This window comes from Barbus barbus (assembly GCF_936440315.1).
Source record: "Barbus barbus genome assembly, chromosome: 25".
Classification (NCBI taxonomy): Eukaryota; Metazoa; Chordata; class Actinopteri; order Cypriniformes; family Cyprinidae; genus Barbus; species Barbus barbus.
Window position 1 is genome coordinate 9,186,334 of NC_136753.1, and position 21,922 is coordinate 9,208,255.

At 36.5% G+C, this 21,922-nt stretch overlaps 1 protein-coding gene across 1 annotated transcript in view; it reads right to left on the reverse strand.

Moving 5' to 3' along the window:
- Window positions 1-14,000, reverse strand: part of tns1a (tensin 1a) — a 42,281-nt gene extending 28,281 nt beyond the window's left edge. The window contains exons 1-12 of the mRNA XM_079376506.1: window positions 13,966-14,000; window positions 13,453-13,624; window positions 12,026-12,076; window positions 11,674-11,796; window positions 10,876-10,940; window positions 10,436-10,519; window positions 8,174-8,286; window positions 7,994-8,054; window positions 6,745-6,820; window positions 6,438-6,567; window positions 6,283-6,351; window positions 6,031-6,147 (exon numbers count right to left, since the gene is read on the reverse strand). Of these exons, the coding sequence (XP_079232632.1) occupies window positions 6,031-6,147; window positions 6,283-6,351; window positions 6,438-6,567; window positions 6,745-6,820; window positions 7,994-8,054; window positions 8,174-8,286; window positions 10,436-10,519; window positions 10,876-10,940; window positions 11,674-11,796; window positions 12,026-12,076; window positions 13,453-13,624; window positions 13,966-13,991 (1,087 nt within the window). The 5' untranslated portion in view covers window positions 13,992-14,000. The remainder of the gene's footprint in view (window positions 1-6,030; window positions 6,148-6,282; window positions 6,352-6,437; window positions 6,568-6,744; window positions 6,821-7,993; window positions 8,055-8,173; window positions 8,287-10,435; window positions 10,520-10,875; window positions 10,941-11,673; window positions 11,797-12,025; window positions 12,077-13,452; window positions 13,625-13,965) is intronic.
- Window positions 14,001-21,922: the final 7,922 nt, after the last annotated feature.

Sequence of the window (21,922 nt, forward strand, 5' to 3'; positions counted from 1 at the left end):
TTGACACTCAAACACCAGAACCATACACCAAATCTGCAAACCATACACTAATTCTCACCCTTTGACTTTTTCATAAAACACTTTTTGCAAAACACAATACACAATTCTCTATGTAACACACACAACTCTAACAGGAATTAATATTATGGCAAAGGTGTTTGTAAATGTTTGCTTTTGAGATGTGTTTGTGATATTTAGAATGCAGTTATTCATTTTGCAAGAAATGTGAGGCATTTTGCATTCTGTGTGTGCAATTCTTGTTTTTTTTTGTGTAAAGTTTTGGAAAAAAGGCAAAGTTTGAAATTGTAAGCAGCTGAAAAAAACTGTAAGTGACAGAGAAATAATGATCTACAGTATAATAAATTATTAAATATTTATTATTGATATTTTCCTTTGTTGATATTTATTTACGTTGCATCATTTCTTTGCTTTAAATGCTTAAAAATTCTAAAACTGTGCAGTCTAGCTTTAAAAGTAATAGAAGAGGCATATAGAAAAAAACATGTCCTTAAAAAAAAGCACTGATTATCTCAGAAATCGGCCAGAAAAAAAAGTATCACAAACTGTATTGTCACAATACTACTGTACCTGTAACAAGACCATTATACAAATGCTTATATCTGCAACCACACTGGATAAAATACTTTTAGGATCACAAAAAACGTATAAAATATATTCCACTAAAAAAGTATTTTTGCTGTACAGTAAAACCGTATTGTACATCATTGTCTTTATGTTTTAATAATAGCTAGTAGGAATATCACTGTATATTTAATCTAGAGCGACTGATCACAAACGGAACACATGTAGAAACTATTTTTAGATTATAGAGAATTTAGTTTCAGATTCAAGAACAGATCCAACAAAGAGATGCAGAGCTGAATTTTCTGAATTCCCAAATTGTAAAACATTTTCATATGAGACTCAGAAATTATTCATGGTAATTTTAGCCAGTACTGTTTAGTTCAGAACTCACTTCTAGATCTACAAATACTGACCCTTTTCCGAAAACCTGACAAAACTATCTCTCAAAATCCACCAAAAAGATACACAGCAACAGAACATAAAAATCACACTTTGTGATTGAACACACACAGATACAGTACATGCATTAAGAATGAGTAGAATACTTTGTAACACTTGTAACTTCCTCTGTAACACTTACCTACTTTCAAGCCCAATGGAAAAATCTAATTCAAATTCAGTTCTGATTCCGAAGTGTATAAAGCACTGCTCACCAGAGACTTTGCCAGTCTCTGTGTCTTTGACGTGAGATCATTGTGTCTAGTTCATTAATCAGAGTTGCTCTCTCTTGTGAGTCACTCTGACCAAGTGTCATAGTCACCTCTCTCTCTCTGTTCCACACACTTCCCTCTCAGTCATTCCAAAAATGCCATGAAGCTGTGCAGCAGCCAAATATGGGAGCCTGAGCTGTAAACAAGCCCTGGTGGCTATACTGTCCCAGAGCACCCCTCTGTCTCTGTCATAGAAATACATACACACTGACACCACACACACTTTAACTGGAAACACAAATGGAAATGTCTAGAAAGATGTTTGAGATTTGAACCATGAAGTAGAAAGTGTCCCTTAAGTGTCCCTTGTCTGTGTCTGCTCTTTTCTAAGGCTGAGTCTGCATTTGAAAAGATCTCTCTCTGCTTTGTGTCTCAGTTTTTCTGTTCATACCTCTTCAATCGTATGTTCTGTTTAGGGTCTGATAACCTTCCAATTGGTTTTGCTTTTTAACTTGGTTTTGCCAAAGATCCAAATGGCATGTTACATGACATGGCCATTTATAACCTTTTAGAGAGATAAAGTTAAACTTATTTGGCTTGCCAAACTTGTCAAGCTCTAAGAACCCCCTGGACAAACGGACATAAAGGCTGAGATCAGGTGGAGGAGGGTATGCTGGAAAAATGATCACTGGAGTGAGGTAAGCAGCCTTCTATACCGGTATATGTATCTTGTGCTGTGATTGGCAGGATTAGATGATCATGCTCCTCCATTTTTTTTTTTTTTTTTATGTTTGTAATGTTTACCTGTTGTATGTTTTATGGTATATATTAAAGTTGGTGAGAAGAAATTATTTGTGTTTCTAGAAGTCTGTTTTTTTTAAATCTAGAATTCTGGAGGCTGCTCTACTTAAGATTGATACTGGTCATTCAAAAATATGTTTATTTGGACTTATGCCAGGTTCTGTTTCCTTTAGTATGTTGACTTGAAGTTTCCTGATGGTACGTTCCATAAGGATCTTGTGAATACGCACAAAGGTCCAATGGTGTGCGCCAACAAATTGAACCATCCTTAACTGTCCATTCTCAGCTGAGCTTTATTCTGTTTCATAATAATGTATTTGATGGGATGATGTGTTGTTAGAGTAATATTCATTAATAAAAAAATTTATAATTTATTTATTTTTATAATTTATTAAAATAAATTACTACCTTGCTTTGCGCACAGAGGTATTGTCATGGTGAAATAGAAAATGGACCTTGAAAATACACAACACCTGAAAGCACACAGTTCCAGAATCTGTATGCATTAAGAATTGTCCAAAGAAAAAAATACTGCAGTAAACAAAGCAGTTAATTAAAGGGGTGTTCACATACTTTTGGCCCTAAAGTGTATCCAGATCCCTGAGCGAAACTGCTGACACAGTGGCTGCATCGTCATCGCACATTTTCATCTTTTGCAGACCCAAGCCAGTTACAAAGATCTCAATATTATCTACACAGTGCACTGCAATTATTTATTTATTACGAGCTCCATTACTGATTAATTTTCATAGGACTTTGAAACTATGACTCTCCTTAGGGCTCTGTGCCATTTTTCAATGTCCTGCCAATGTCAAGACCTCACCGATCTTTCATATTACCACTGTATCTATTGTGCATACAAGTGTGTGTGTGTGCTTTGGGGTACCCACATCTCCTGGCCTTACCCACCAGCCCTTCCTCCCAGAAGAGGACACTGAAGAGAGGAGTGTCAGTTTTCCACCCCTCCCTGGGGCTGCCAGCAGGGCCACTGACGCCTTCTATTTCTCCAGATGCTATTTAAAACTCTGATTGGCAGGAAGCATGGGAAGGGCTCTTTATGGCAGACCACATGGGCTAAAAAAAATTAAGCCAAAGGAAAAGTGTCCTAATGACCTGATACACCATTTTCTCACCTTGAAGCTGATCTTTTGTTCAAAGTAGATGTTATATTTTTAAATGTTGTTTTCTGCTGAAATAGTTTTCTGACTGTTTTTATGTTTTGGATACTACCGGTATTTACCGTATTCCCCTAATAAAGACAAACAATCAATCTGCCCACATGGTCTGCAACCAGTCACATCATTCACCTGTAAGGTTTTTGGGAGGGATGTATTCTAAATTTAACCAATAAAGTCACTTTTCTGCAGAAGTTTTGGGTGGGATAAATGACAAGTTTAACAATTAAATGATTTTGAGCAAAGCCTGTGTGCTCAATGCCCCAATAGCTGTCTGATTTAGGGGTGGGTTTAGTTTCAAATCAACCAATCCAGTTTAACATAAATGACCAAAAAGGGAGGGCACACAGTGCCACAAAGGTGTGAACGCCCCATTCATTTAATGGATTACTTGCCATGGCAACAAACGGCTGTTGCACGGAAGAATACGTCAGTAACATACATCCGAATTGGTACATATCTGGCAGTATACGGACCCATGGTATTTCCGTGTCCGGTCAGTAATACTCCCACATTTGTCTGAAAATGTGTACAGGAGTTTACTGGTCCATATACAGCTCTTTTCATACAGTGTGAGTAATTCCATCATATAGTTAAATTACTTTATTTAATATGCTGAATACCCTAAAGAATAATCATAATCCATAAAGCAGACAATAACCAGGTTTCCATCCAAGGATTTTTTTTGCGAAAAAATATTTAGTGCGTTAAAATGTTTACAATATAGCTGATGGAAATGCCAATTATCGATTAAATTTCTCATGTTTCGACAAAATCTTTTTCCGTTTAAGTTTACTGCATAAATTCCATATCGATACTTCAAATGTAGCAAACAATAGTTTGAAAACACTTTTTGTTGAGAAAAGGGGCTTTAACGCAAATAAATGTGGTGTCACATGACAGAATTAGCCTATAGGCAGCGTCCGTGTTCATGGTGTTGCTCAAGTTAAAGCATCGTTTTCCTGTAGTTCAAAAGCGCATTAAATCATATTCATATTATTAAATTGTATCTAAAATTATTTTATACATGGTAAGAAAAAGACAAGTTACCTCTCAAACATACTTATCTTAATTTGGTGTTAGTAGGCTAGTCTACGTTTACATGATTATTATTAATTTTTTTACAGTGCACTGTTCAGTTTAAACAGCCTGTAGTCCGTGCCTTTCAGCTTGACCACCATAACCCCGTGATATTATGCCAAGCACATTTTGTTTTACATATTGGAACGTGAAGTACAAAAGTTTTAATTAATTTGTTTTGGCTTGTTAGCTTTTATTCTTATGAAAGCTTTTTATTCTTTATTCTTTTTATTCTTGCTTTGTTCTGAGTTCTTTCTACCATTACATTTAAATGATTTGTTGTGGAGTGAGGGGAAATAAAATATTTTTTTCATGTTTCTTCAATATTTTTGAAGAATTTTATTTTATTATGACATGAACAGGTTGCGTTGTGGAGTCAGTAGGCTATGCTTAACTCCGCGTGAGGCACCGGCACGATCGCTTGTAAAAGTGGAAACAACTTGCACTAGCCTACTCCTTCATTTGTGGTCATATAAGAGTAAGACATTATTCAAAACTATTCAAAATATTTATTTTATTTGTGTACATTCACAATAAAAAACAAAACGTACTTTTGTGAAATAAAGGAAAACTGCCGCTTTCTCAAGAGTGCATCACAAAAATGAACTGAAATTCTGCATATAGGCTGCTAATTGTTGCAGTTTTTTTTTCTTTCGGTTTGTTAATTCATTAATTATTTAGAAAAACATATTTTGCATATGGGCCTGTTTCTTTTACATATAATAGCTTATGTTTTTCTCCGTTTGCAGAAGCGCTGCAGGTGCGTGAATCCTCACGTTCATGTTGTTTATGCTGCTTTTTGCGTGTATAAAATGAATCCCTGGAAAACAAATTTAGGTATTTGTAATGGGTCAACCCATCAATTTAAATGTAATTTAATTGTAATTTAACAATCTTGTCGGTTAACGGTTAATATGGCTTAACGACCGTCGGTTAGGAGAAATAAAACGGAATGAACATTCATATTTCCTATAAAGTTTAATCAGAAAAATTATAATAATACAACTGCAACTGTTTATGATCATTGCTTGATTATCAACAGTGGCCTATCTATCTATTCTATAGCAGAGTACAAAAAAAAAACACTTAAAAATTATTTTATGTAGGCCTATACAATTTAATATAGGCTTTTTTTTGTTTCAAATCGATGAAGAACAGCTAGCCTAGCCTATAATTTACACAATAGGATAAATTATGTATGGAAACAGCTCAAGGGCAACATTTTTTTGCGATACACCAAAATTTATGCGACAATTAGTTTTTTTTAGGGATGACGTCATGACGCACACCATTTTATCGGTAAAAGGCCAATTGGATGGAAACAGGCTGTAGACAGCAAATTTCGCAAAGTTTTTTTTAACGCATATCTCTTTGTCGACAACAAAACAGCGCAAAATCTGGATGGAAACTTGATTAATGTTTCAAGTAGCATCCCTAGAGCCTTGAGGATCTCCTGATCTACAGTATTATCAGGAGTCAGAGGAGAATCCATACATCCCATTTGGCCCTCCTTGATTACTTGGCTGTTTATGCCACTCAGCAAACTAGCAGAACAACTGCGAAAGAAAGGTGCCTTTACTAAAAACACAAACAGTTCATGAAATGAGACATGGTGTACATACAGGGCTTCTTCCTGCCCCAAAGTCAGTTGTAACAACAACAACACAAAAATCTCTGAATCATCAAGATTCGGCTGACACAGATGTCAGCAAGAAAACACCAAGAATAATGCTTCTTACCATCTTTAACGTCTTCACATCTCCTGTTGAAGTTCTCATAAGAGTCCCAGCGGATCAGGGGATCCTGGGTGTTGTAGTCAACAGAGACACTAGGTCCGTTGTGTAGATGATCCAACCCTTAGAGGGACAAAAATCAACTTCAGAGTTGAGGACTTGAAGCATGCAGGATAGATAGATCTTCTATCAAGATCATATCTCTTCTAGATGATGAAAAGATATGTACAATTTAAAGCTTTGGTAATATAAGCTTACCTTTGATTTTCTCTGGACCAAAAGAAAATATAAACTCCACCTTTCCATATTCAGGAAATCTCTCATCTGCTAAATCACATGTTTGTGATTAGTCTGCATGCTGTCTTATCCATAATTAAAAATAAACATAAATCAGCAAAAGACAACACACTAACCTTTAAAGGTCTCATCAAGGTCATTTTTGGTGAAGACCAGAGCTAAATTGTGTAATGCACATGTGTGGAACTGCACTCTGAAGATCACATCCCTGCTGGGGTTTTGATAACGCTTGTGATAACATTTCAGCTTCAGGATGGAGGATATGGAAAAAAGGTAGAACACAAAAGATTTGGAGTAAGAAGACAATATGGAAAATAAATTTAATGAATTATTGCTCATCTATAATCATTTCTGTGTCAATATGTTTGCCATTATACTGTCAATATTGTTACCATTGTACTGTGTCAATATTGTACTTCCTACCAGTATATCTCCTTTTAATAACAGGCCAGGCTCAATGGTGATACAGATGCTTGTATGGCTGTCGCCTTGAACATTACTGTGAAACACAATGGGAAGGGGAAAGGAAAAATGATGGATGGGGTTATTACAGGCATACTTCAAGCTGCCTCTATGCGGAATTATACAGACTATGCCTAAATGGATGACTATTTTATTAAAATATTATCATCTACGGAACAAGGACATGAAAATGTAACTATTTAACTAGCAGCAGCAAAATGTCTGGTGTTACACAGGATATTAATGGCATAAAAGCACAGACAGAAAAAGAGATGGAGAGAGAAGTGTTTGACACAAGGGTGAGATGAGAAAATTATTTGAGAATCCTTTTTGGCCAGGGAAGACATAGAGACACACACACACACACAGATTAAAATGGGTTAATCCCTTAACAAGAGGGCAACAGATGTTGCTCTCTCACACAGATACTAATACAGTAAGCAGCATGCAGACTTTCAGCTTGATATCATAAGAATTCATAATAATTTATATATGTAACATTTGTAAATTTTTATTTTTGAGACCTTAACCACATACTTACCCTACACACTTTAATACTATAAAAACGTATCAGGCAGGTAAATATACAGTGAAAATATTTTTTTCAGTAGGTCACAATTGTCACGGTGCAAAGAGCAGGGAGGAACGAGGAACACACAGACGAGGAGTAAACTCAAAATACAGTCTTTAATAACTCCAAACAAGGCAAGACAGGACAGGACAGGGCAGGACAGGACAGGGCAGGGCAGGGCAGGGCAGGGCTGACACAGACAGGAACACCGGGGAGTAACGAGTAGACGATGAAATCTAACTGAACAGACAGGACTATAAAACAAACACAGCTGGACAAGAATTAACTAATAATCACACTAGACAAGGACAGGAAACAAACCAAATATGGAAACATGAGGCGGGAACACATGACACACACGACAGAGGACTGACAACAATATTCTGTTATATAATTTTTTTTTTTTTTACTTCAAAATAAAATTTTAACGTTGGGTAGATATAAACATACTTCAAAGCAAGTTGAATGTAGCACTACAGATTGCACAGAACAGAATGAAAATGCATGTTACAGTTACTAAGCACAGACTTGCTACAACCAGACTTTACATACAATGCCTATGGTTACGATAATGAGATCACTATTACACTTTATGTCTTAAATTTATTCAGCATGCACACTAGGATGCATTTTACTTACTAAATTCCAGATGTGTACACAGGCTGCATTGCTTGATAGATTTTGAGGAAGGGTCGGCAACCTGATGGGGTTAGATGTATTACAGCACAGCACTGATTTTGCTTGTACTCAGCATAGAATAATATACATAAACATAAAATTGTACAGATGAATTGAATGTGTAGCAGTGTGTGCACCCACCTCCTTTAGACTCAAAATTAGGGATGCCATGCATGATGACATGGTGAAGGAACAGGGGCTTGTTGTTGATTTTTATGTGGCCAGAAAGGAGACCAGCGAAGTAATGCACGTACCTATACATATACACAGCATTATGAAAGGGGAAAAACACAATATATGAAAATACAATCACAATTTTTCATATTTTTAATATATTTTTTAGCCCTTTTCAGTGATCACCATCATTTTAAGGCTTATTTGTATTTTGGAACCATTAAGAGAAAATATACAGTGCCATGCGAAAGTATTCATACCCCTTATTTTTTTCACATTTTATGTTGCTGCCTTATGTTAAACTACTTTAAATAATTTTTTTCCCTACATCAATTTACACTCCATACACTATAATGGTAAAAAAAAGAAAGGTTTTCAACATCTTTGCAAATTTATTAAAAATAAAAAACTTAAAATGATTCCATTGCATAAGTACTCATACCCTTATCTGGGACGGTTGGAATTTAGCTCGGAAGCATTCATATTGCTTGTAGGCGTTACTAGACTTTGAGTGAAGGTAACCTGTGGCAAATTCAATTGAATGGGTATGATTTGGAAAGGCACACAAGTCTTAATAAAAGGTCCAACACCTGATAATGCATATCAGAGCAAAAACCAAGCCCTGGGGTCAAAAGAACAGTCTGTAGAGCTCAGAAACAGGTATGCGTCAAGCCACACATCTGGGGAAGAGTTCAGGAAAAAAAATTCTGCTTCATTGAAGGGTCACAGAAGCATGTAGTCTCTGTTACCCTTAATGGAAGAAGTTTGAAACAACCAAGATTCTTCTTAGAGCTGGCCTCCTGGCCAAACTGAGCAATAGATGGACAAGGGCTTTGGTTAGAGTGGTGATCAAGAACCTGATGGTCACTCTAGTTGAGCTCCATGATCATATGTGGAGATAGGAGAAATCTACAGAAGGACAAACATCACTGCAACACTCCACCGATCTGGGCTTTATGGCGTTGTGGCCAAACTCAATCCTCTCCTCGGTGAAGACAAAAGAAAACACACTTGGAATTTACAAAAAGCACCTAAAGGACCCTCAGACTCTGAGAAATAAGATTCTCTGGTTTGATGAACCTCAATTCTAAGCATCATGTTTGAAGGGAACCAGCTCTGCTCATCACCTGTAAAGTGTGCTGGTAGCAACCTCATGCTATGAGGCTGTTTTTCAGCTGCAGGGACTGAGGGACTCATCAGAATAGAATAAAAGCTCAATGCACCAAAATATTGAGATAGCCTTAATGAAAACCTAGTCCAGAGCATTCAGAACCTCAGACTGGGCAGAAGGTTTACCTTCCAACAGGACAGTGACCCTAAGCACACAGCAAGAGTGGCTTATACACAATGCTGTGAATGTCTTTGAGTGGCCCAGCCACAGCCTGAGCTTGAACTCAATCAAATATTTCTGGAAAAACCTGAAAATGTGTGTCTGCCCCCATCCAACCTGAAAGAGCTTGAGAGGTGAAGAGGTGAGTAGACAAATGGCAGATAATTGCCAAATGTTGATGAGCAAAGCTTGTCACATCAAACAAAAAAGACTTAAGGCTGTAAAGGTAAATATTTAGTTAAGGGTATGAATACTTATGCAATGTACTAATTTGAGTTTTTTATTTTTAATTAATTGTTGTGATAATTCTGTTTTTGCTTTGTCAATATGGTGTATGGAGTGTAGATTGATGTGGGGGAAAATAGTAATTTAAAGCAGTTTAACATAAGGCAGCAACCTAACAAAATGTGAAAAAAAATTAAGGGGTATGAATACATTCGTAAGGCACTGTATGTATATGATTTATATCTTCCTCTTACTTAAACTCCAAATTGGCGTAAAAAAATCCCCAAATGTCACTTAGATTTTAAAGGAAGTGTTTTAGAGAATGTAATATTAATCATTATTCAAACTGGTTAACATCACTAGTTTTAACTAATTATTAGGGATATCTTTTTATGTTTTACTGTAATTGAAGTTTTATCACATGTACTTTAGTAGCACCTGCTGGTTCAAACCCCGACCTGCAAACGCATTGACTCATTTCAAAATTTGCAGCAAGAAAAGGTGTGATTCACAGATATCTAAAGCAAAATTACTTATGTCTCACAAAACAAAACAAAACAAAACAAAACAATAATTTTTAGTGTGGTTTTGCAAGCACACTGATTCCAGGATCAGTATTTGAAGTCTGCATGGCTATTTTGCAGTCCCATAGTCATGTGTGGTGCATTGCTGACCTCCTCTGGGAAGGCTGGCCCATGGGCATGGCTTTATCTTCATAAAAACGCTTCATGGCAAACCTGTCCAATGCCTGGTCAGCACTGAAAATATGAATGCAAAACATAAACACACTACACAAATACATGATCCTTTCTACTGTATCCTAAATACACCACAATGCGAGGGGTGAGAACCAGAAGGGCATAAGTGATATTTTTGGTGAAATGGAGATATACTTTATATATCAAATGCAAGCTCTTAATGAGCTCTTTCTACTGGCAAAAGTACTGTAATCTATGAGTGTACAAATTTGCATTATAAACAATTGAAATCAGTACACAAAGTCAGCTCAAACTATGGTAAAATTATTGTTTTGGCTCTCCTGTAAAGTTGGTCAAATGTCACTTACGCCTTTCTGGTTCTCACCCCTCAAATGTTTCAAATAGACATATCCTACCTGGTAGATAAGTTACTGTAGTGCATATAGGCACCCACCACAACACCAGTTCTCCCCCAATTTCCCTGCAAGAAATGTTGCCAAATTACCAAATTATCAAGAAGACCATGCAAAATGAAAACAAAGCAGTTACTGTCATTTTGAGATTTCAGTTCATTCATTTGTTTATCACATCCTATTTCTTAATGCTGGCTAGTTTTGAAATGCATGCATCTTTTTTCCCCCTAATTGTGTGAATTGGGTCCACTTTTGTTTATTTGGACCACAAAATATCTTCTTTTGTGTTCTGCAGAAGACAGAAAGGCATACAGATTGAGGGTGAGATTTGATGACGCAAGATTTTCATTTTGGTGAACTATTCATTTGATCCAGACAACATTCATTTTCCAACCTGGTATTTCCAATTATCTCAGTGGTGGTTGCTTGTCTGGCACAAATTACAACTTTTGAAATATGTTGTCTTGGATCTTTGGACCACAGGATATTTTGAGCCAATCACATGAGCCATACATGCAGAATAAGATACAAATGATTTATATAATCTCTGGCCATTACACTTTACTAGAAAGCAGGTGTCTAGAAAACAATTCTCTTATGACTGAGATGATAAGACACTTAAGTTACAAGAGATTTAACTTTTTTTAAGTCAGTTAAATATAATCTAAATTGAAATGCCAATTTTATTCAACTTTAAGGCAGCAACTGATTTTTTTACAGTGACATCATGTCAGTCCGGTCAGTCATGCAAGGTGAAGGAGGTGGAGATTGGGTGCCCAAGGCCAGATGTGATATGATTACCTTATTGTGCATTACCACCACATTGTGAGGGTCTGCATTAAGCCAGGTGTCCATGGCTTTACAGATACTGCAAATTTTGTCTAGAGCAGGAGCATGATGATCGGGCCAACCAAAATCCAGAACCTGTCATGAATGCACACATGCATAAATCAACTTTAAGACCACAAGCTGACAGGAACTGTTATATCCATAGACAGACAGACAGACAGACAGACAGATAGACAGACAGACAGACAGACAGATAGACAGATAGATAGATAGATAGATAGATAGATAGATAGATAGATAGATAGATAGATAGATAGATAGATAGATAGATAGATAGATAGATAGATAGATAGATCTAACTCACCCTTGGGTTCTGCTTGGTGATGTCATGCCTCCGTTCACTGAGATTAAGCAGCTGAAATTGGAAACAAAAACCTTTAAACATTAATTGCGCATTGTGAAGAACATCCTCTTTACTTATACTTATCTTGATTCCAAACCTGTATACATTCTCTTCTTCAGCAAAAGGGTCATATAGTATTAACATTACCCGAGAAGTAAATATGCAAGACAACCCCGTTCAATAAAGGACTTATTACATTATTTATACATTATTTTCTTATGGAGCAAGAAAATAATGTAAGTTTCTAAAATGGATGTGTATAGTTTAATGGTGTTAAAATAAATGTATCCACCTTTTTTTTCCTAACGAGCCTGCTGCGTTTTAAATTATGGGAATTTAACTTACGGTTTTGGGAAATTCCACTCAAAAAGACTGCCATAAATCATTTCAAATCACAAGACTGTGCTACAAATAATCCTTATCTGTCATTTTTAATTGAATGGGCTGTACATTTTCATCTATTTTCTGTTTTCAGAAGTTAGGAGATGATATACTGTAACAACAATATCTATAGAATAGTTATTTTCAAACCGCTGCATTATTTTCCTCTTGATTATTTTCATGTTTCCTTTGTATTCTGCTGTAAGTAAATGAAAACCATGAATAATTCCCTGGAATGCACTAAGAAACTTTAATTTTTGCCCCCAAATCCTCATGTCTCTTTCTAGGTTTGTTTTCAGAAAGTAGCTGTAAAATGTTACTGTTACGAAATATAGAAATATATTACAATAATGATATTTAACACGTCCGTAATATTGCTGCAGAAAGAAGAAGGACTGGTAGCACTTTATTTTACAGTCCTGTTACTCATGTACATACTATGTTATATAGTTATTATAGTAATTATACTATAGTTATTATAGTAATTACAATAACTAGGTAAAAACCAGGCACTTACCCTGAACCTACCCCTAAACCTAACCCTACACCCCATGTAGTTATCTTATATTACCAGTATTTTCTTAGCTTGGTACACTGTAATTACATGAACTGTAGGAGTTATTCATGGTATATTGAAAGTAAATTGTTAGTGCTTTTACAAAGCCTAGGTGTCTTTTGGTTGACTGATTGAATGATATTTCCCTTGTATTTAAGTAACGTTGACTTTTGTCTGGTTTATTTATTGTAACTTGCTTCTAGCGAGTCTCTTGTTTAGGTTCATTTCAAGTTTATGTCTAAAACTAAGTAACTAAGTTAGCCAAACAGAATAATTCTTACAGCTAGAGATTCCCTATCATTTAGCATCCTCACAGAAAGTGATCATTACATCACGTCACATCAGTTAATAGTCATACAAAGAAATTCATTAGTCATAAAGAATCTACTAGAACATTTTTAAAGGATTCTTTTGTGACTGTCAGCTGCTCTGAATTTTGGAGGATCCTTACTAGATAGTGCTGCTGGTGTTTAGAACGGAGCATGCTGGTCACCTCCCTCAGGTGCACACTGTATTTATGCTCCTCTGTTCCACCAGGGAAGGACAGAGCAATGATGCGCTCTGTGATGTAAACCATGTCCACTTCATTATTTTCCTCCATTTTTTGCATCAGACTTAGGGTCCTTAGATGGAACAGAAATAACAAATGATAGACACTAAATAAAAGAGTTACCATATCAGACATAGCTAATTACTGCATAAGCACACATGGCAAACACGTGTGGAATCATCTCAAGTTTAGACACAAAGAAACACTGCTTTTTACTGATTAATCTTATGAAATATTTGCTATAAAGTGATCCCGTTTAGCCAAAAGACAAATGGCCAGATCACACAACCACAAATAATATCTCCTAGCCAGCATTCAATAATATTTAATGCACTGATAACATTATTTATAGTTTTTAAGTTATTTCTCTAAAGATCTCCAGGATATGATATCTGTGTATATTAGCATACATACCTGGATGGCCTTCGCTTGGAGTCCATATTGGGAGACTTTGTCACTATGGTTATAGACTTTGTGGATCCCTGGTTATATAGGACGACAGAACACACACACACACACACACACACAATTTAATCTAAATATTTAATGTTAACCCAAAATTAATGTTAAATTTAATCTAATTTAACGTCTGTAATTTTCCGTACACACATAAATCTAATAAATATAAATATTTATGCATATATGACCTATTGTTTTTAGGTGTGGTCTGTAATGATTATTGCCACGTATTTATATTACCATAGGACATTTGGTGAACACATGACAAATTTCACCAGTTTTCCTTGCTGTAACTCAAATTCCTTGCTATAACTCAAAGGGCACAATAATAAAACAACAACAACACTTTTTTTAGACTTCTGGGCAGTTTGTTTGATTCTTACCTGATTGATCTTACCTGATTGTAGTTAGTTGTAGTAGTTGTAGTTGTTGTAGTAGCTGTAGATTCACAGGCTGTGGCTACCTGCAAATATAAAGAGGCGGAGATAGAGGAGGAAAATTCAGACCGAATGCGGCTGTTATATTTTTTAACAACTAACCCTAACCTGCCTCTACCTTGTCTGATAAAATTGTGAAACATAAAACTTTTTTATTTTACAAGGAGATACAAGAGCTAATTCAACATTTACCATGAACTAACTGGACCTGTTATTGGATGTAGCTGGCCTACATCCAAACAACAACAACAACACAAATCTAAAATCTTAAATAAATATTAATGTTTTTCATAATGGTTGCAAGAAATAGTTGCAGGAAAAGTATTTGATCCCTTTAGATTTACCTGAGCTTCTTGCCCCATCATGAAAATGTTCTTCAGATAACAAAGAATTGTAATCAGTACATTGTTAGGTTCTAATACTGAACATTGACATCTATGTAGGGTCTGAGTACAGGGTGAAGTGGTGGCTTTTATTAGTCTCAATTTGCTGCACATAATATGTGTTGCACACAACACAAATAAACAAGGTTATTCCCTTTAAAAAAAAAAAAAAAAAAAAAAAAACTTTTAATGATATTTTGATCATTTTGGCACATTTTATATAAACATAAATAGGAAGGGTTCACTTACTTTTTAAATGTATTAATTAATGTGACATATAGAGGTCACCAGTGTTGGCAATTTTGATTTACCAGTTATATATTTTTCTAATCAGCGTGCATCTTGTGGTAATGACTGGCAATTGATTTTACACAGAACTTGCTTCAGGAGTCATATTTGTCCATTAAGTCCAAATAATGAAATTATTGGACACAGCAGGCAGTCTTGAAGCCAAGACAAACCTACACAGAAACAGTTTATTTTTTTATTTTTTTACTGACATGCCGTTTGTGGTGTGTGGAAAACATACACGCTGTTTGTAGTGTGTTCTTTATTTTATGAATGAGATTAACAATATGTGAACACATGAACACACCCAATAATGAAAATTCTGCCATCATTTACTCACAATCAAGTTATTCCACAGAAGATATTTAAAAAAATGTCAATAATTAAAACAGTTGACATTGAGTTCCACAGTATGGAGGGTGTAGGGGTGGGTGGAACTATGGAAGTCAATGGCTACTGTCAATTCTTTGGCTACCAACATTCTTCAAAATATTGCATCTTCTTTTTGTGTTTAACCTCGGTTGCTGAACTATGACACAGACACATTTTTATAATGATGTGTTTTATTTCATCAACAATAATAAAAACAAAATGTGGATCACCAAAGTTTTAATTAAAACTATTATATTTAAGGGGAAGTCGTGGCCTAATGGTCAGAGAGTCGGACTCGTAATCTAAAGGTTGCGGGTTCGAGTCTCGGGCCGGCAGGGATTGTAGGTGGGGGGAGTGAATGTCCAGCGCTCTCTCCACCCTCAATACCACGACTGAGGTGCCCTTGAGCAAGGCACCGAACTCCCAACTGCTCCCTGGGCGCCGCAGCATAAATGGCTGCCCACTGCTCCGGGTGTGTGTTCACGGTGTGTGTGTGTTCACTGCTGTGTGTGTGCACGTTGGATGGGTTAAATGCAGAGCACGAATTCCGAGTATGGGTCACCATACTTGGCAATATGTCACTTCACTTCACTTCATTTAAGATATTAAATAATGGACTAATAATGTTTTTCAAAGCACACAAGTCTAAAATAATACAATTAATTCAATAATAATAAAAACTACAGTATCTAGCATGTTAATTAGCTCAACTAAAACAAAACCCTGTATTAAAATAGTGCCAAAAATTTCTAACATATTCAAGTTTGACAAATACTGTAATTAGCTTGCTTGTCTCTAATAATGAACATTAGGCAGTGGAAGTTGTTTTAATACGAACTGCAGAAGTGCTTAGCTGCTCATTGCCTCATTTAATCATCATCATGAAATACCAATGCATAAATCAAACTCACTAAGAACGCCAACAGTTTTTTTTTTCCACACACCAATTAATCCATGTATGTGGTTTCAGAAAAATCATATAGAAGATTGAATTTGCTCTGAAACTTCTCAGTCCTCTCTTGTCTTTTTAAGATGGGTGGTATGTGAGCTCCACTGACACAGTCTTCATTCTGTGTCTGTAATTTGCTCTTAAATTATAATAAACTTTTATAATTCTGAAATCAATGGAAGCTGCCAGTTCATTCAAAATAAATTTGATGTCACTATAGGTCCCTTTGTTGCTGGAAGTCACTACACATGTGGATGGCATGTAATAGTTGTCTTTACCAAAGAAAATCTGGCAAGAAAAATACTTTTGAGCACAAGAACATGAACACCTGTCTGAGGGTGGAGCTGCATTACAGGAAGCACCTGTGAACAATCTGCATCATCCCTGGAGGGAGTTATAACCCATGGTGAACCACCAGAAAGATGAGTAACAACTTCTCTCTCAGCAGGTAGTGACTAGGAAATGCACATGGAATCTGTTCTGCCTTAGTGATAGTAGGCAGGCTCATGTGCTCATTCCCATGAATCAGTATCCCCGAATGAATTAGTGGAGGCAGTGGAAATGCCAGAGGCAAAGAGTCAGTTCCCACAGTTTTGAATACCCATGAGGCCCAAGCAAGGCAGGTGGATTATATTCTTGACCACACAACATATAGATCTGAGCGAGAAAATCATCTGAATGGACATTGGGTCATGACACGTTTCGATTTTGGTAGTTTGGGACGCTTAAACAGCCTGGTCCAATCATAAAATGTGATCACCATCATTGCAGGATGAGATTCTTGGGCCCTGGATGTTGGTCTGCTTAAAAAGCTACCTGTCCCACTACTACTAGGCAGAGGCTGGCCGGGTTTTAACCACCTGCTTTACTCACCATCCAGCCTGCTACCAGAGACATGTTTGACTATTACATCAGAAGCCACACATGCAGCCCATCCTCCTGGTTTGAAAACACTGCCCTAGGATTTACTGACATGTATATCCATAAAAATTTTTTGTTGCCTTTATTGGTACAATACTGAGTGAGCGACAGGAAGCAAAGGAAGAGGGGAGTTTAAATTGTTCCCCTTCACTGATCCACAACTGTGTGTGTGTGTGTGTGTGTCTTAACCAACTCAATTTAGTTCAAGTATGTTGAATGCAGGTGCAGCAGAAGGCAAGATCTTTATCTTAAAATTCAATCTGTTCCTCTCATAATACATTACATGAGCTTTGGCTTTAAAGGATGGATTGTACGGACAACTTTTATGGAAGACCTGTGATTCTTCAAAAATTCCCCTTTTGTATTCCACTGTAATCTGATGAACATGAAATATAATGGCATATAGGTTTATAATGACACGACAGTGAGTAAATGACAGATTAGCTCTTTAAAAAAATCGAATAGCAGGTGTCCTACAAAAAGCACTGTTTCCATACACTTTTTTCCTTTCTGGAAGTTTAAAAAAGCTTTCTTCTTTCAAGTTTTTTTAAAAAATCAGATACAATGTCTGCTCCATTTGAATCAATTTCTTGAAAAAGCAATAAATATTAATTAATACAGTAAATAACATACTATATTAGCAATTAATGTAAAAAAAAATACATATTATTATTTTTTTTCCATTTTCCATGTACAATAATTTGTCAGGTAAAGAGTATTTCTCTCTCTTCATCTGTACACAACACCTGCTGACCAATATTTATAACCTTGTAATACCCAGTGGTGCATGTGACAATGAACTGTAGTGGGGCCTCATACAGTTTGACCTTATACAGATCTATACATTATTTTTTATCTTGCAGTTGAAGAGAAGTATTGAGTTGATAGTTTTCAGACCTCAAAATTTACACTAAACCTATCAGTGATATGGTTACATTTTCTGTATTTTCTTCTATTCTCTCTACAATGTTAAATGAACAGATATACATTGAAGGAGAAAATAAATGCAAATAGGTACTATATCAAAAATTATATCTGATTTTCCTTCACTATGTTTCTGTCCCCCAATGAATAATGGCATCAAAGCCATTTTAAGTTAGCTCATCTAGAAATCAAATTAGGTATTTGATTAACTACATGCAAATGTGAATAACTTGTAACCTGGTTGTTCTGTTCAGTTCCTGTTTCCAGTTTGTGTAAATAAAACTATATTGCTGCATTTAGATCCAATCTCTAAACTTGTATTTTCAACCATTTTGTGACAACAGCATATGCAATTTAATTTCATGTAATATTAGTGTAAGCCTGCAACAAACCATTTACAAATATTGTTCTTAATTCATAATGCACCTTTTAGACATACTGTATACTTTATACATAATTCTGAAAGACATAATATTGTAGGACAAAACAAGTTTTGAAATGATTTGCTTTTAATTAACCTAATGTTAATACATAGCTGCTTCATAGATTTGACTGTTTTCAAGAAGTAGGGTAGTACAATTTAAATGGGGTATTGATGTCCTCATTCATTTGCCCATTCACAGTCATCCTCTCATTGCATGGAACATTTGACTGCATAGTGCACATTCCTTCAAAGACATTTAAGTACATTTTTTGGTGAGTATGTTTTTCATACTCCTCTTTTATTGTAAATATATTATTATTCATGTCTGCTAATGAAAATAAACTGTGCCTGTTATTATTGATTTGTCTTCTTCATTTACATTACATTGATTTATTTAGCAGATGTTTATTCAAAGCAACTTTTAATTGCATTCAAGGTGCATGTTTTATAATAAATTCATGCATTTGCTAGGAGCTGAATAAATGACCTTGCCATTGCTAGTGCCATGCCCTACATTTCGAGATAATTCTTAAGATTAAGATTATTATTATTATTTTTTTTTTTTTTAACATGCTAGCATGTTAGATCACTGACAGAATCAGGCAACATCTAATGTGGACAGCAGGGGATAGTTCGCATGACTGATGGTGATGGATACATTATGATTAATAATGTCTGAAAACAACCAAGAGCCTCAGGCCTCAAAGGCCTTAAAGGCCTCAATTAAAATGCTACAGGGCCTTATGTTAAAGCGCTGCCCAAACAGCTATCAGACAGACTCAAAACTGATTTTCATGCAAAATACTCCACAAAATTTCATGATTTTACAGCAAAATTCACTGCCCTAAATTTTGCAATTTCATGCCAAATTTAGGGCAGTCGTGGCCTAATGGATAGAGAACTTGTAACCCCCCCCCCTCCCTTCCAAATACTTAAGAAGGGCAGTCTGGCTTCAGTATCACCAACTCGCCAACACTAAAACCAGCTAGTCTGCTAGTGAGGTAATTTTTTTATAAACATTGTTTAAACTTGCAAAAATTTATTGCAAAAAAAAAAAGAAAAGAAAGAAAGAAAGAAAGAAAGAAAGAAAGAAAGAAAGAAAAATAAGAAAAAGCATGCACACAATGAATTTCAGCTTCTCACCTTTTCTTAATAAATAAATTCAAATACAACCCATGAAAATGAAAATCTGTTTTCATATTTTAAATTTGAATAAAATGAAAACTAAAAGTCTTTCAAATCACATGAGCCAATATTATATTTACAATAGAACATAGAGACCATAACAAATGTTTAAACTGAGAAATTTTACAAATTTATCCACTAAATGACCTCATTTCAAATTTGATGACTGCTACAGGTTTAAAAAAAGTTGGCACAGGGGCAACAAAGGGCTGAAAAATCATGAAATTTTGAAACGATTTAGCTAGGAGAACATCTAATTAAGTTAAGAAACTAAGAAACTAATTAAGTTAATTGATATCAAGTCTGTAACATGATTAGCTATAAAAGGGATGTCTTAGAGAGGCAGAGTCTCTCAGAAGTAAAGATGGGTAGAGACTCTCCAATCTGTGAAAAAGTGCATAAAAAGATTGTGGAATACTTTAAAAACAATGTTCCTCAACGTCAAATTGTAAAGGCTATGCAAATCTCATCATCTACAGTGCATAACATCATCAAAAGATTCAGAGAAACTGGAGAAATCTCTGTGCTTAAGGGACAAGGCCGAAGACCGTTATTGGATGCTTGTGGTCTTTGGAGCTTCAGACGACACTGCATCACTCATCGGCATGATTCTGTCATTGACATTAGTAAATGGGCCCAGGAATACGTCCAGAAACCATTGTCGGTAAACACCATCCGCCGTGCCATCTGCAGATGCCAAATAAAGCTCTATCATGCAAAAAGGAAGCCACATGTGAACATGGTCCAGAAGCGCCGTCATGTCCCGTGGGCCAAGGCTCATTTAAAATAGACTGTTTCAAAGTGCTAAAGAGGAGGGAGACCTTCCAGTGTGTTATTAGTGTTCAGTTCAAAAGCCAGCATCTCTGATGGTATGGGGGTGCATAAGTGCATACGCTATGGGCAGCTTGCATGTTTTGAAAGGCACTATGAATGCTCAAAGGTATATAAAGGTTTTATAGCAACATACGCTCCCCTCCAGACGACATCTATTTCAGGGAAGGCCTTGTGTATTTCAGCAGGACAATGCAAAATCACATACTGCAGCTATTACAACAGCATGGCTTCGTAGTAGAAGAGTCCGGATGCTGAATTGGCCTGCCTGCAGTCCAGATCTTTCACCTATAGAGAACATTTGGCGCATTATTAAAGGGAAAATATGTCAAAGACGACCACAAACTCTTCAGCAGCTGGAAACCTATATCAGGCAAGAATGGGACCAAATTCCATCACCAAAACTCCAGAAACTCATAACCTCAATGGCCAGACATCTTCAAACTGTTTTGAAAAGAAGAGGAGATGCTACACCATGGTAAACATGCCCCCGTCCCAACTATTTGCTGTCACAACCACTCTATACAAATGCATGAAGATGAAAATGATGAAATTACATAAAATAGGTAACAATCATGACAAACACAGAAATTGAAATCCAAACTGAGGTGGAGGATGGGAATCCGGGAGAGGGATGGAACAAATGAATGTCCAGGGTGGAGCAGCTTTGTACTGGAACGGCTGGATGGTGAACCAGGCCACAGCTAGAATGGTGTCCCACTCTCAGCACAGACAGGAAGCTTAAGGAACAGAGTAACACTAAATGTTCCAGAGGCTGCAAAAGAACCACAGCAATGACTCCTTGAGATGGAAGTAGGGTACTGGAGGACTGAAGTGGAGATGGAGCAACTGAGTCAAAGCCTGAGGGAGGGTGGAGCCAAATGGAGCCAAAGGGGTGGAAGGCCAGAGAACAGTGGACGTGGTGATGTCTGACCCAGATGGAGCTGGTGGTCTGAACTGAAAGCCTGATGGTCACTGCTGGAGTCAAGGGAGGAAGAAGTGAAGGAGGAGTCAGGGAGACGGGCCTAGGTGAAGTGATGCAATCTGAGGTCGGAGACAGAGCCAAAGGATCCCCACGGCCAGGAGGAGCTGCCTTGCAGCAGGTCCAAAGTATTGCCGTGCCACTTAGAGGAATAGAGGAAGTGCTAAGGGGCTAATGGGAGACAGCGAGTACTGGGTTGCAGGAGTGGCTGAGGGC